Genomic DNA, 16,386 nt, shown 5'->3' on the forward strand with positions numbered 1-16,386 from the left:
AGGCAGAGAACACCAGCAGCTTTGCAACCATCAGATGATTGGCTCGATTTTTCCACTGAGATCCATTTGGAAAACCTTTTGGTGAGTCTTTATTGCTTTTTTTTTCTCCTCACACGTGTGGCGGTGCAATTGTGTAGAACCTGCTGCTAGTAAAACGTTGATATATGAAAGGTAGGCTGGGGAAGGGTTTACAGCAAGGGAGTCTAACTCCAGTCCTTGGGGGGAGGCTATCGAGGATGTTTGAGAGCTCCAATACACCTGAATTAATGAATGTGTCATTGTGTAGCTCTACAGAAGGCCTGGTAATGATCTTTTACGATGAGGTGGTGAAGTAGGGAAACATCCACAACAAGTTGAACGATGCTCCACCTGGACTGGAGTTGGGCCGCCTGGCAAACGTACAAAAACGCTCTTTATGGAAAAACATCAACGTGACAAGGTCTCATCTGCCATTTCCAGGGTTGGGGTCAGTTATAATTGTAATCGTGAAATTAATAATTGTAATTGTAAATAATTGTAAATAAACAATATGTTGCTGCTGTAATCGTTATTAAATTGTAATTGAGTTTAGATAACTAACTTTGTAATTGTAATTGCCATGAAATTTCTATAAAAACTGTCAACTATTATTAAACACAAAACTGGGAAACCGCAGTTCTATGTACAGTTCTACACATATGTAGCTCATTATTTCATATTAAGCTTTCCCACATTTTACCATCTAAAAAAATTGAAGCACCAGAATTATTCAATCCTATATTTTCATTTTTTAAAAGTCTAACAAGATAACTAATAGATAGGAAAAAAAAAATAGATGATAGATATCTGTTTTTAGTGTTTTTATGTTTTTATGCTAACAGAAAGCTAACACAAGAGGAAGGTTAACTTTTAATAGGTTATTTATTTCAGACTCAGTAATTGCAATTGAACTTTAGTAATTGAGAACTTAATTGTAATTGACTTTGAGGATAACAAAAATTATCGTATTTGGAAAAAAAATGCTGGTATCTGTTATTGTAATTGAACATGCGTAATTGAAAACATAATTGTAACTGAAAAATGTAATTGACCCCAACCCTGGCCATTTCTAAAAGGGTATTACAGCAATTCTAACATGTAAGTCAGATTAGTAAATCCAAAAACTACATAAAAGAATACTGAAAAATTAAAATGTTTGCTAACTTTCACATTTTTACTGATCATCCGCAAAAAAACTTATTTCTCACACTTATTTTTAATTTTTCACAACGCGTTCACATGATTAAGTTTGATGTATTTTTAATATGTGGAAACTGTCTCAGCTGCACCTCAACTAGACAAATATTATTTCCCATTAAACGTGAAAGGCACAGCCAGCACTATGCCAGTGCACCATCTGTGTTCTTACACCGTAAATTATTAGCACAGCTCGAACCAATATGATTTCTTACAGAGGCACAAGGTTGTGTAACAGTCCGAGAGGGTATTGGTACATATAAAAGCAGCAACATGAGCTGACACAATCTCCATTTGTAAAGACACTGGGACATATTGCTTAAGTTGGGCAATAGACTTTAATCCTTGAAGGCAGTGGTTCTCAAACTGGGGGACGTGGCATAATGACAAGGGGGGCTGAGAATGGCCTTGCTGAACATTGAGCATGACATTTTCTTTCTTCCTTGCACTCAAAAAACTTTATTATTGCTGCTATAAAATGTGTTTGCAAATGTTATCTTATTTTCTACGAGTTTTGAAGAATAATGATAGAAGAATATATTTTTTTTCTTTTTCTGAAAAAGTTACATTTTTGAACAATTTTGTTGAAATTTTCTTGTGATGGAGGTGCAAAAGAAAACGTTTGAGAACCACTGCTTCAAGGTATGCAAGAAAATTTATGTTGGAATATTTATTGTTTGGAAAAACAGTGCAACAAATTTATATATCAATTTGATGTATTCTGCTCTTAAATACTTGATTTTAATGCAAACTAAAACAATTGATATTATTATTAACAATAATATTAATAATAATAATAATAATAATAATAATAATAATAATAATAATAATAATAATAATAATAACAACAACTAGGCAAGGTATTTGGCAATTGAAAATTAAAAAAAATGACAACCTGTATCTGGATTTGTTGACAAGTTTGTTCTTTTTACTAATTAATAATGCAGGAAAAACAGATGCTTGACCTTGACCTTAATTACGACCTTGAACAAAGGTCAAGGTCACACATTGAAAGGAAATATTGTTCAATGGTAGAAGTTTGAGCACTGTATCTCAATTTGTGGCCAAGTTATAGGGAAAAAAAGTGTTTTTGTTTTTTGTGACATCATGAACTTTGACCCCTACCAATCTTTTTACTGGTAGGTTGTACAGCTTTGGTCCAATAAATAAAAATACTCCACTTGAGATGAGCTTTTCCAAAAATGTAAGCATCATACTTATAATTGATAAAGATTGGTAGAGATATGAAGATATTGGCTCCAAAAACGGTCAACTGCACATCCTTGACATTGCCCCTATGAGATGACATACGTGTCATTAGTGCTGTATTAATAGCCGAGGAGGAGTTCCAGGTAAAAGGAGTTGCAGAAGAAAAATAATAAGAACTCCTACGAGAAAAATGTATTTGGCAATTTTCAATTGCCAAATACAATGAACTCTTTATAATAGGGAATTGCATTGAGATCCAATGTAACCCTTTAATATTGTTAAATGAAATAAATAATATCAGCTATTTTTATGACCTGAAGTAAATTTTGGCAAATCGTTTGAGACTATTTTGAGAACTGCTTGCTAATTTGTGACTTTTGAGACAATTAACCAGCATTAACTACAGTATTATTACATTTGGATATAAATGTAAAAAAAATCAATTAATTGTTGGCAGCAACTCAAATAAAAGCAATATTGCTGCACCAGAATATCATTGGCTTTAGTTGGTTCAATGTCCATTAAAAATCCTATTTTGGGTTCCTTTTAGTGTCATATGGCATCTGGTAGTATAGTGTGCACAAGGAAATCAAACCATCAACTAAATCGTGATGTTAGTTATTAAATGATAATGGCTTATTTCTATTCAATACTTCACTGTAGAGTGAACCCTAGTCTTAAAAGATGAATGAAATAGGGACATGATTGGAGGTAATTTTCTGGTTTTGGAACCTTAATAGTGACACTAATTGCGAACATAATATGTAGACCAAGAGTTGCCAAAAACATGGCATTTTCTTGTATTTAAGCTTCCTACCAGACAGAGCTGAACCCCCAGAATTGTGTTGGTGTGTGCTAATGACATAACTGGCTTGATCATAACTACTCTATTCATCCAATCCCTTTCTTAGACAAAATTATATAATAATATACTATTAGAGAAGGCGAGAAAGCAAGAGTGCTGAAGAGAAAGACACTTCTTACATGTTAACATGTTATGAAGTGATGCCCGCCATCATTCTTGATATACAATTAAAATTAATTAAATTTCTTAATTATAATTCTAGATTTAAAGAAAATAAAAATCATAATACTGGACTGTTAGTCCCTGACCTTGTGCCCTTAAATACCTTTGATACATTCCTCTCACTTCGGGTGGTTCCATTTCCTTTCCTTGACCCTCTTTCTTTGCCACACGACCAACCGCGGTTTCCCTTTTCCTCAAAAATATGGATTAAGTGCACTGATTTATTATTGTTAGTGGTGTGTCAAGCCCACAAACATGGTAATGCGTGACAGATATGATATAAGTTGTGCGTTTGTGTGATAAAGGTGAAATGTAAAAGTTAAACAAGGGTGTAGAGAGGCATGCAAAACACACCTGGGACTGTTAGCACGACTGCTGGTTTTCTGGTAAGTCAAGATACAATTATATGTGCTTGTGATACTAAAAACTGAGTGAATATAATGGCGTGTGCTGGCTCGGTGGCATGTACAGGTACAACGAGTGAGAAATGATGGGTGTATGAACAAAATATTGAAAATAATCATTTTTTTTCTTCAGTTTTTCCTCTCTCTTTTTTTTGTTCCATGAACATCTTTTTTCAGTCTTTGATTGTTTTCTTATTTTTAAAACTTCACCATCTGGTGCTGAAGATGAAGAAGCAAGTTTCTCTAGCACTGAACAACTGAGAGATGTTGTGATAAGCTTGAGCCTTTTAGGCAAAAAAGAAGCAGTAGAAGACAGAAAATGTCATGACGAAAGAGCTATCAGTGCCAAATCGGTTGCCAGTATCGGTCCTCTCCTCTTCTTTCTCTCCAAAAATCAGAACTTTACAGTGAAAAGACAAGATTTGCCAACATCGAAGAATGTTCAGAATCCATGTTGAAAAACACTGCATGGAACAGACACACTGTTGATGTTCATCTCTGTTGAGTCCTTCTGTCCTGACCACCCGTGTGCTACAAATAGACGACTACACCACAGTGTTCCTCTGTCTGTATGGAGGGGGTGGCAGAACATTTGTAGCCTTCATAGCAGCGTCAGACAAGTATTCCTGGTTTTCGGCCACAGCCGGGCGAATGCGTCCATTTTGCCGGTAGAAGAACCGTGTGCTGCAGTCCTGCAGGTACTCTGGGTTGTGCATGGACGATTTGGGAGGGAGACTGTGCTGCCAGTATTCAGGATTATCAAAAGTAGCTTTCTTGCTTTTCTTATCAAACATGATGGTGCCGCTAGAGATGCCTGAGTGCAGAGCGTGTCCTGAATGCCCTGGATGCAAGGTGTGAGATGGATACGAAGCATGAGGAAGGTATCCAGTGGTGGAGACTGTGTGACTGGACGTGGACGGGTTGATGGTCTGCAGCACTGATTGTACAGCAGAAGTCCCAGGGCCAGATACAGGGACTGCACCAGCCAGTCCATTTTTATCTCCAAGGTTGAGGAACGTATTCAGGTACAGTGGCTCATTCACATACGCATCGTCACGATGGTTAGACTGGCTTTTAGGGGCAGCAGTGGCTCCGGCTTGGTGCAGAGTGTGGCAACTTGCTCCATCAATCGCTGAGTGGGCGTCACCATTCCTGCGACGTGTGACAAAGGGGTTTTCCTCCACAGGGTTGAGATAATCTGAAAGGATAAGGAGATGGTACGTTTTGGTTTTTCATTTTTTTTCCATTTTCCATAATGAGGCCTCTAATAGCTTTTAACATTTGTAACTGTAAGTAATCACACCTGTTATTTATTACATCAGGAAAAAAGGGTCAGAAAGCAATTCTGCAGTGAAGTTGATGATTTGTCAATTTAACTTACATTTCAGACATTGTCTTTGTGTGGATCTTCTCCTGTAAAGGTGACTAATAGTTCAACAAAACTGCATTCAGCAACTGCATGCAAAATAACTCTAGCTCACACTTGCATCCAGGTCAGGTCATGTTAATAAAGGTCAAATAAACCAAGCAAAGGCAACTGAGTTCCTTCTTGAAGCTTTACCTCACTAGTTCGGAATAGTTTGGAGTTTGGCATATAAATAAAAAAACTAATTTGAAACAAGATGCTTGAGGTGTGGCTTCCAGAAAACTTTTGATGCCTATTGCCTTTACAAAGTTTAAAAGGCCAACATGACATGACAGAGAGAGTCCCATGAGCCCGTAGCCATCCACCAACTCACCAACCACCCAACCAAACCATCAACTGACCAGCCAACCAACCAATCCACCAACCAACCAACCAATCCACCACCCAGCCAATCAACCACTCACCTACCCACCCACCCGTCCACCAACCAACCAATATAAAAATGTTTGAGAACCTGAGTTGTTCTTATCTCTTGTGGCACTTGCGTAACCTTCCAGGTTCTTCTCTCCCTTGGATGCTCGTTCTCCTAAAAGACTAGTTGGATCTGCACAGTAGCGTTGTCCACTACTGTCTTCACCACCACCTTGGGAGGTAAACGAAAAAAAAAAATTAATAGGATTTACACTTGAGTTACAGTACTTTCAAGTTGCAAATGTTTCTTAAGCAGGGTACACACATAAAGGCAATCGGGCCTTTTTTATCCCAATTTTCCTCCTTCCAGAGCATGGATAGCAAATGCCAGATTATATCATGTCATAAGATCATCCTATAGGTTTATCCTGTGGTTTGAGGTGTGTTGAAAGTAATTTGGTCTGATAATCTGATAATCTGATAATAATAAATGGGTCGGGTCCGATAATCGTGAATATTAAACCTGTTCAATACGTACGGCCAAAACTCTTTATGTGTGGGGAAAGCCGACTCATGAATGTAGGATATCAAGAAGATAGCTTACTGAGAAACACAGTAACTTGGAAGTCTGAATTTCTGAGTTGAAAATTAGTCAAAATATCTCAAACATGTCTGACCACTATGATATTATGACGTTTTTCCCGCCTTTACCGAGTAGAAGTTCTGACCTCAGGTGGCATTCTAAGTCACTTTTGCTTGAAACACTGCATTATATCACGTAGTTGGCTCTCGTGATGAAATTGATAGCGGGACAAAATGGTGAAATGTGTGGTGTTTACATTACGGAGCACACTCTCTTTAGATTTAGAAAAATCCTTATGTGTGTACCCCTCATTAGTTTGACCAGAGGCATGTTAAAAACTCCATCTACACCTGCAATCTGTGGTATATACCCTTCTTATTTCTGCTTTACCTGCTCCAGGAGCAAGTGTTGCTCCAAGTGTGCTTGATCTTGGGGAAGCCTGCTTCCTCAGAGTACCATTGCAGCGAGGGTCATCCTGGTTACTACGACTAAATCCACCAGCAGTCTGTCCCATTGTAGAAAGCTCCTGGGACGTGAGGCAACCTCCGGATACGGGTGGAACAGAGACTCCTCGGGGAAGTGTAGCAAGCATGTCCTCCATGTTGAAACTGGGGTCCTGACAAGCAAACTGGCTCTGAGAGGAACCGAGAGGGGAAGAGATAAAAGTGGCTTGATTATAAGAAGGAAAAAAAAAATCAATCCCATGCAATGATTTCTAATCTTTTCAAATACAACTTGTAGCAAATTGGATTTGGAAACTGATTGAAAGGAGTTTTGTCCATTGATTAGATTATGTTATACAGGCAAATAAACATATAAGTACCTCATAACAACCAAAACATTGGAATTTCAGTTGAAGTTTTTCCCATTGCCATTTATATTCAGTAGCATTGAAGTATGACTGGCAGGGGAGAATAAACAGTTGTGCCAAACAATGACATGACAGCGTGACTACCAAGGACAATTTAATTAATGGGATTATAATTAAAAAGGCTTCATGAAGCAAAGTCTTAAAGTAGCCCTATCAGGCCTGCCCTGCTGTGTGCATTTGTGTATGTGCTCAAAACCAGCAACTCAAAGGGCTTCAAAAGCCTCACCAGGCACTCTTCTCTAATCTATCTTTGTCCCCTCATTTATTAAATATCAGAATTGGTTTGTTGTTGTAAAATGCTTTAAAGTAAGTCTGAAAACTCAGAAAAAATATTATTTTGATTACAGCACAAATTTTGTGCTATATTCTTGTCTGCTCACCAATAACGAGTACCCATACCAGTACCTATTGATGCCATAAGCCTTTGTTCAAACTTACATACTGTAAGTCACTTCTACACTTTTATAAAGTAACGTACAAAATGCTGCTCACCTTGTCATTTGCCACTCTCACTTACCTTAAAGCATTTCCAAAAAGCTGATATGGTTCTTGTACAATCAAAATTTCTATTTGAGTGATCAAATCTTATTGGTTGAGGCTACAATTACTTCAGTGGTATCAGACATCAAGATTTAAGACACTATCAATTGTCCACAAATAGAAACTGACAAAAGGTTTAAAAAGGTAATTGGCTCCAGTTGTGTCTATTTTTTTAGAGAATACCATAACATAAATACATAATATTTTTTTTTACTAGGGCATAACTGTTTTCTTTGGATTAAGATTACATTTTTTTAAAAACAATTTTTAAAATAAATAAATCATGTCAAAAATCTAATGCCAGCCCCAGCTTCAAGTTGCCAAAAACTGAAAAGAGAGAGAAGGGCAAGGAGAAGGTACAGACTGCAGAAAAACATGATACACTATTAGCAGGTCTGCCTGCATAGAAACACCTGGTGCTAAATAATGTGTGAGTGGAATGAGAGTGAGTATGGGGTGGACATCAGTGTAAATAGTGTGTGAGCAGTGTGAGTAGTGTGATGGGTATCCAATGAGGGTCAGAAGTGGGAGGTGGCTACAACCCGGCACAACCTTGTCTGACTGGACTTCACCCATTGCGGCCCATTACAGTTATGTGTAGATGGTGGATTGTGTTTGAATATAGAGTTGGTGTTCTACTATATAATCTTAGTTTTTAGTTCCTAGTTTATAGGTTTAGGGCTTTGTTCCTAGTGGTTAGGTTAATGCTATTATACGGTATACACTTTAGCAAATAAGTAGGTTTTGAGTTTAGCCTTAAAGGTGGAGAGAGTAGCAACCATTCACTGATCAATCATTGATGCAATGATGAATTATTTGATTGGTCTTCTTTAATAGATATAGCAAACACATTGATCACTTTCAGATTTTTATTTTTATTTTTGCACATCCATTGATTGGAGCTCAACAATACAGAAGAAAAATTATTTTTAAAAAGTAAACTTTTGAAAGATTTTTTTGCCTGAATAAAAAAACCAAGGTCTTTATTATAGTCAAATGCAATCTTTAAGCTATTTAACACATGATTTTTCTTCCCTCTGAATTACACCAAACATATTTGAAGCCATGTCCTTCTTTGGTCTTTCAGCAAACATTTTTACCCTGACACAAACACGAGGGATATTGGAATGTGAAATAGCCGCGTTCTGGCTGTGTGACTAGCTTTGTGTTAGATTTACTTCCAAAAGAAGACAATGAGCGTTTGAACAACTGAAAAAGTGGAGAAATTTGGCTCCGAACTCTAGTTTTGCAGAAGGCAATTACAGTCGTCTTTCAAAAGACAAATTGAGACAGAAAATAAAAGAAGGCAACCAGAAGAAAGAAGATAAAATAAGAAAGCAAGGTGAGAGTTTTAAAATGGCAATAAGTGCTTGTACAGCAGAAAGAAACTCCACTTTCAAACACTGACTATTGTTATTACCCTTGTTGGCACCATCTAAACCAATTATTCATAGCAAAGACTATAACTTATACCCTACATACTAAATAGGGATGGGAATTGATAAAAATTGCTTATCAATTTGATTCCTGACCGATTCTCTTATCAATTTTCATTGGGTAAGGGAATGAAATAATACAAATGGATTTGTTTGCTTTAACTCTTTATTATATTGACTAGCGCCTTGCATGGCAGTCCTGTCCCACTGGTGTGTGAATGTGAGAGTGAATGGGTGAATGAGCTGATATGTAAAGCACTTTGAGACTGATTCAGTGTGGTTATAAAGCGCTATATAAATCAAGTCCATTTACCATTTACCATTTAAATTATCTTTGTCTGTTTAATTTCCTGCAGGGATATCAGCTCTCTTTATAAAATAAATGAATTATTATTATTATCATTATTATTATTATTATTATTATTATTATTATTATTACATATGACCCAGTTTGGCTACAAACGTGAGAATATTTACAGTGCTCCTTTTGAAATTGTAACAACTTGATCTAAAACTAATTCAGACACAAAACAAATAATTACTCTGTAAAAAAGAACATATTAACCAAAAGTACAGCTGCACTTATTGTTTTGTATTTAAACGGCAAAACTTTAGTTTAGCCTTTGTTTACATTTCTATAAATGGACCTTCAGAGACGCCGTCCCCGTTGTTACATGTGACGCCATCAGCCGTGTGTGTGTGTGTGTGCGTGTGCGTGTGTGTGTGTGTGTGTACCAGTGTGAAAGAGCAAACTAAAGACAACGACCAGTACCAGTCCGTCTCCCGTGTTTGATTACTTGTTATGAGGACATAAACTGGTGTGTGTTCTTGCTGAAGTTTGTTGTTTTCAGAAGAAAAATCAGTGCAAGAAGCAACTTTAGTGCGAGTGTACAGAACCCGGAAGTGACTAGCGTAGCAACAGAAAAGCTACAAACACAGCATGGAGGACAGCACAGCTGCGGGTGGAGGAGGTGGTGGATACTCCGTAGTAGACAACAAACAACTATATGGTGGAAGGAGCTTCACTTGGTGCTAGCATAAACACAATATATATATACAGGACCTGGAGGAGTTTGTCGTTACGCATTTGTGACGTAAGAGGAACCGATAAGCGGAATTGACAGGCAAGCAAACAAACGATTCCTAGGAATTGGATTACTGGGAGTTCTCAGAATTCCCATCCCCAATACTAAATGAACAAATATACATTTTATAACAATTACTGAAGAACAGTGACAACAATCATGGGTTATATGCCTTTCATAAAATTTGGGCCTAAAATACTACAATAAAGTAAAAGAAAGGTTTATTTAGTTAAGTTGCGTCCAATCAATTCTGTCCTTTAAACATGTCTAAGTCTCTCGGTATAGTGTACACATTTTTCCAGTGTTGGAAATTAAACTTTTTATGATTCTAAAATGTCAGATACTGGTGCTCATTATCAAAATCATGAGTGTCAGGAAAACAGCAAACATCTGCAAACGTGGACTAGTACATTCCACATTTTCTATTGTGAGTCTTTCAGCTTAGTTTATTACCCAGGGAATTTGGTGGTGTCGACCAAGCTATTTTTAGTTTGTTTTCTGACTATACAGTATATCAGCATTGTACAACATCCAAAGTGCTTTTTAAGCTTCGCCGTTTTTAAGGTTTGCTGCACAGGTTTGAATATCAGCATTCTCATAAAAATAAAAGTGCCTCAGTCAACTTTTGTCCATTTTCAGATGTTATGCCTGACTCATTTTAAGTTTAAGGTCACCGAAAACAGGGACTTATCTCAGGGTTGGGGTCAATAAATTTTTCAGTTACAATTACATTTTCAATTACACATGTTCAATTACAATTCAATTATGATTACAGTGACAAGCTTTTTGTCCAAATACAATTAAATGACAATTATTTCTTATCCTCAGAAAGTCAATTACAATTATGTTCTCAATTACTAAAGTTCAGTTACAATTAATCACAATTACAGAGCCTGAAATAAATAAACAAATAAAAGTTAACCTTCTCCTTCTGTTAGCTTTCTGTTAGCATCTCTTATGATAACGGCTCCTAAATCAGCTGTAACATACACTAAAAACAATTATCTATCATCTAATGTCTTTCCTATCTATTGGTTACCTTGTTAAACTTCCTAATCATTCAAAAAAAAAAAAAAAAGGTTTTAATATTTTTGTTTGGGGAGTCTGAGCCTTTTTTTTTTTTCAACTGGTAAAATGTGGGAAAGCTTGAGATGGAACATATTTTAATATTTTCTATTGGCGTTTGGTTCCTTATTTGACGGTCATCAAAAATACTGTTGTTATCTATTATAACTAATAATTAGTTCGCTTTACACCAGCCGTCAGTAAGTTTTCAGTTGGTCAAAGTCCAGAAGTGGATCTGAATAAACAAACCAATTAAATACAGTTTGAGCTGCAAACTTAAGTAACTACATACAGTATGTATAGAACTGTACATTGAACTGTAACACGGTTCCCCAGTTCTGCGTTATAAGAAGTGACAATTTTTTTAGGACTTTGATGAGAGCAACAGATTTCTAAAATTACAATTACAATTATAATTATGCAATAATTGTAATTAATGATCAATTTTGCAATTACAATTATAATTGACCCCAACCCTGGCCTTGTTTGCATTGAAAAATATCAACTGACATTTTTGCTTGATGGTGTTTTTTTAGAAATCCATGACACGAGTACCTTGCTGGCATCGATGCGTGTGCGAGGAGGATATGCTAAAGGTGGAATGTTGTAGGAGTGAGGTACCAGATACTCCTCAGCATCCATTAGGTTCTCTAGCCCATCCTCATCCAAGAGGTTCTGGAAGAACCTACTGTCATTGGGACTGGGCAGCTTCATGTGATCGTCACCCTGTAACAGAATAACATAGCATAGCATAGTAAGACAATTGAAAATGTATATATATATATTGTAACATTATTTGTTTTTTAACCCTCATATTATCCTTGGTGTCAATTTGACCCCATTCAATGTTTTTAATTCAAACATTAATAGTTGACTTTATATCTTCCTCATAAAGTTATCATGATGATATTTTTTTATTATGTGCTGAACCCATATTGCATGCATTGGTGTTCCACTGGGGTCACTTTGACCCCAAGCTGTTTTAGCTGTGTAAAAATTTTGTGTGACCTGGCATCCCCACACCTGCAGGTGCAGAGTTAAGTGTGTGTGTGTGTGTGTGTGTGTGTGTGTGTGTGTGTGTGTGTGTGTGTGTGTGTGTGTGTGTGTGTGTGTGTGTGTGTGTGTGTGTGTGTGAGATACATCACCACAACCAATAGGGTTCATACTCTTGCGGTCATTGTCATCAGTAAATTTGAGAATATTTGGATGCAAACTGTTCTAATATAAATAAATTCTAATTTAAAAATTTGGCCTGATGGTGGCGCTAGAGAACAGGTCAATGTTTCATTATCAGGGGGATATTTATGTATTCAACAAATAAACAAAGCGCCTGACACAAAAAACTTGGTCACCAATTTACTGAAAATCATTTTCTGGAGGCAAATATCCCTGGGGTCAGATTGACCCTAAGGATAAAACAGGTTAGTAATGTGTGATCATACATTTTCAATAAGGATGATCGGCTCAAATCTGGAAAAGTGCAAATAACAGATACCAAATTGATTTTGAATAACAATTAAATCTAAATAAATATTTGGAACACCTGCGCTGCTCCTATACAGATAAAATTGCTTCCTCAGTTTTGCCACTTTTTTAATGTGTGCAATAAAAAGATGTTGTATTTACATCCTGTGGGCGTCACGTCGTAGTTCTCCTTACCTGGATAACCAGGTACCTTTGAGGATCCCGAGCCATTCGAGTAAACTCAGCAGCCAGTTCTTTAAACTTGGGTCGACTGTCTGCATCGATCATCCAGCCTAGAAATGAATGTCGAATTAGTATTTACAATGATAAAACACACAACATACACACAAAGCATGTGTTATCTTCACTATACCGTGGATGCATTATAGCATTTGGGTTATATTTGACCTCAAGTTCGACCCCATGTGCAAATCTGCAATTCCCATCTAAATTTATCCAGATATTAATTGAGCTAGTGAATGCTTAGAAGAATCTCAGTGGGAGGAGCTGTGTGTCAAATCAGGCGATTCAGTAGTTCTCACACTTTAGTGTCAGAGGTTCTGCCCACGCAGATCACGTCAAATATGCACAACTTTCCCTTTTCTGTCAAATCCGTATGAAAGTAATCAAAATACTTTGATGTCCTTTGAACTCAAAATAACACAGTGTGCATTTTTGATTGAAGCACATACACAATGAATAATTGAAAATGCAAAGGTTTGTTAGACCACGGAGAAATACTGTAACGAGGGCTACTAGAGCATCCGAATGGCTTTTTACTTTTGCTTTATATCTGAAATGTGAGAATGCAATTCACACATTTTAATTTTTAAAACCAAATATTGTTGAATGATGAGCAATGAGCTCCATTCTTGAATGCACTATTAGCACCATAAGTGCTTCATTATAATTTAAAGTATAATCAATCAATCAATCAATATGACAAAAAAAAAAGTACATCAACTTTTTATTCGCTTGCAAATACACATTTCAACTATTTTAAATTATGTCTTTTTTTTACTGGAGTTTCCCAGAAATGTATAACAATATGCAGCATAGTTTTTAAACACAGACAGATTTGATGTGATAAATGTGTATGAAGACACCATTAGCCATCTCATGTCTGCAAACACAATCATCTCACTTCCTATTGGATCACTTACCGACTTGTCCCGCCTTCCACGCAACAAAAGTACCATAGTTTTGATTGGATACCTTCGAAAAAAGACTTACACTATACGTTCACACGGCAGGTTTTAAATGCACAATTCTTATATTTTCCAAAAATGTGATTTTTTTTGTGTGAATGTTCATATTACATATTAAATGAGTCTTCAGTCAGTTTGGAGTATGAACGGAATGCAACCCCAGAAGAGGTCCTAAGGTGACCCATGACCCCAGAAGTCAGCACATCATGGCTTTAAAGAGGGTGATAAAGAAGAGAGCCAGGTGTATCGCTCTAGCCGTTTGCTGTGATGGCAGCTGCATCTTTTTCAACACGGCTTCTCCTGGGACTCAGAATAATGACGTTTTCACATGGTGACGACATAGGAGTCGGATAGACAGCAGTCGCATTGCAAAAAAATCGGATACGTATTGGATTGAAGACCACATATGAAAGTGAACTGGGTCGGATTTGAAAAAGAATTGTGCTATTCAGATCGGATACAGGTCGCAAATGGTCAAAAATATCAGACTTGGTTCGCATTTGCCTGCAGTGTGAAGGTAGCATTAGATCTGATTTGATTTTGTCCCATGTGAACGCTATAGTTTTGTTTTTATTGGTTGACAAAAATATCAATAGATTTTGGTAGAGTTTCCATTCATGTGTTAAAAAAAAAAACTATTGTCATAACTTAGTCTCGTTATTGTTCAATTTTGTCCATGAAAACTATGACATACTGTACATTTTTAGTCAATAAAATGAACACTGGTCATGAGTTCAATCTGAATGGGTATTAAGGGGAATAATACATACTGTATGTGCAGACTTGAGTACACAAATACCACAACAAGAGATGACACAAATAAAGGGATTATCTTTTATCCTGCCAAAGCCAAAGATAGAGAAACAAAATACGAGGAACAACATGTGCTGTTTGTGTGCATGTGGCAACACATGACATTGACCGTCCTTCTGAGAGCCAGATAAGCACAGGTTCAGAGCTGCAGTAGGAGCTGCAGTGACAGTGAAGGAGAGAAGCTACAGCTTGTATTGGTGGAACACAAAGCAGTGCTGGGGCGTTGCTGGCACTGACTTGTGTCGCCCTGGCATCAGTAGCCAGAGGTTACAGTGACACCTGTGACCCTGGAGCCTGACAGCATGAGAACAGTGACCAACCAATGAGGCCAACATGTTCATGCAAGGCGGGCATGACCTTGCCAGGAGAAAAAGTCCATATTTTAATGTTAAAAATTATAATTTTGCAACTAAAGTTCTAAGTATCTAAAATACAAAAAGTGACCTAGTTCCAGGGTTGGGGCCAACTGCATTTTTAAATTACAATTATGTCTTTAATTATCCATGTTCTTCATTTACAACTTAATTTTGATTTCGGTGACCAGCATTTTCCCAAATACAACTAAAATTAAAATCATTATTTTCCCCCTGAAAGTCAATTACAATTACAGTTACTAAAGTTAAATTAAATTACTTAAAAGAAAGATTAATTGTAAAATGATCCTGAAGAGAACTGATAAGTCGTAGGAAAGGTTGGCATGAAACATATTTTAGCCATAGAACTGTAACATAATTCCACAGATAAATTAAATTGTAATTGACCATTTTTATATAGTTTTCATATAATTTACAATTACAAAGTTAATTATATGAATTCAATTACAATTACAAATATAGTTATGTCATAATTGCACAAATATAATTGGCCCCAACATTTTTGATCAAATTTTTTAACACTTCAGAGTTTTTTTCTCAGCATTCCCTAGCAGTGAATGTGACTTTTCACCTTTTCATCTTATTGCCTAAAGATATTTCCTCTGATGTTTTCCTTGATGCTTACATTTGACCATGACCATGTAGACATCAATGGTGCAAATGGGTGGCTGGGGAAGACGCTCCCCTTTCTCCAACAAATCTGGGATATCTCTGGTTGAAATCCCATCATATGGTTTCCCTCCAAAGGTCATCAGCTCCCAGATGGTCACACCTACAAAGAAAAAAATGGCCAGGGTAGAAATATCGGCACATTACAGGGAAAACAAGAACAGGGAAGGCAGAGAGAAAACTTGTTCACATTAAGAAAAAAAATAAAATAAAAAAATACAAGCACAGAAAATCTATTTTGAAAAAGAGTAAGAGATAAGTCCAAAAAAAAAAAGGTAATATGTTCAGGTTTCATTTATTCAGACAACTTTTTTCAAGAAATTTGAAACCGTAACATATTATTTCAAAAAAGAAGACAAAAATGAACTTGCTGGAACTATTACGCGAGCAAAAATGTAAACTGGGGGGGTTTACATTTACAAAGAAATCTTTGTAAGTCAAGTTACTGTTCCTGTTATTAGGATAATGCATGGCTTTTCAACCTTGGGGTCGTGACATCATGTGGGATCGCCTGGAAATAACATGTGGGCGCCTGAAATATCTGGTAATAATACAATTAAAAAATGACTGATTAATATTAAAAAAAAAAAAGTTTTCATAAAACTTATTTATAGTTAAAAAACATACATAATATTCCAGAAATAAA

At 36.5% G+C, this 16,386-nt stretch overlaps 1 protein-coding gene across 4 annotated transcripts in view; it reads right to left on the reverse strand.

Annotated features, from left to right (window-relative positions):
• Nucleotides 1-2,134: 2,134 nt before the first annotated feature.
• Nucleotides 2,135-16,386, reverse strand: part of erbb4b (erb-b2 receptor tyrosine kinase 4b) — a 390,990-nt gene continuing 376,738 nt past the window's right edge. For 3 of the 4 annotated variants that reach the window (XM_028435190.1, XM_028435188.1, XM_028435187.1), the window contains 6 exons: nucleotides 15,697-15,843; nucleotides 12,872-12,969; nucleotides 11,768-11,938; nucleotides 6,606-6,849; nucleotides 5,736-5,864; nucleotides 2,135-5,053 (listed from right to left, as the gene is read on the reverse strand). In XM_028435190.1, coding sequence (XP_028290991.1) covers nucleotides 4,401-5,053; nucleotides 5,736-5,864; nucleotides 6,606-6,849; nucleotides 11,768-11,938; nucleotides 12,872-12,969; nucleotides 15,697-15,843 — 1,442 coding nt within the window. In that variant the 3' untranslated portion in view covers nucleotides 2,135-4,400. Of the gene's footprint in view, nucleotides 5,054-5,236; nucleotides 5,269-5,735; nucleotides 5,865-6,605; nucleotides 6,850-11,767; nucleotides 11,939-12,871; nucleotides 12,970-15,696; nucleotides 15,844-16,386 lie in introns of all 4 variants that reach the window. The other variant, XM_028435191.1, reaches the window with a different exon arrangement.

The sequence above is a fragment of the Gouania willdenowi genome, chromosome 21 (assembly GCF_900634775.1).
Source record: "Gouania willdenowi chromosome 21, fGouWil2.1, whole genome shotgun sequence".
Classification (NCBI taxonomy): Eukaryota; Metazoa; Chordata; class Actinopteri; order Blenniiformes; family Gobiesocidae; genus Gouania; species Gouania willdenowi.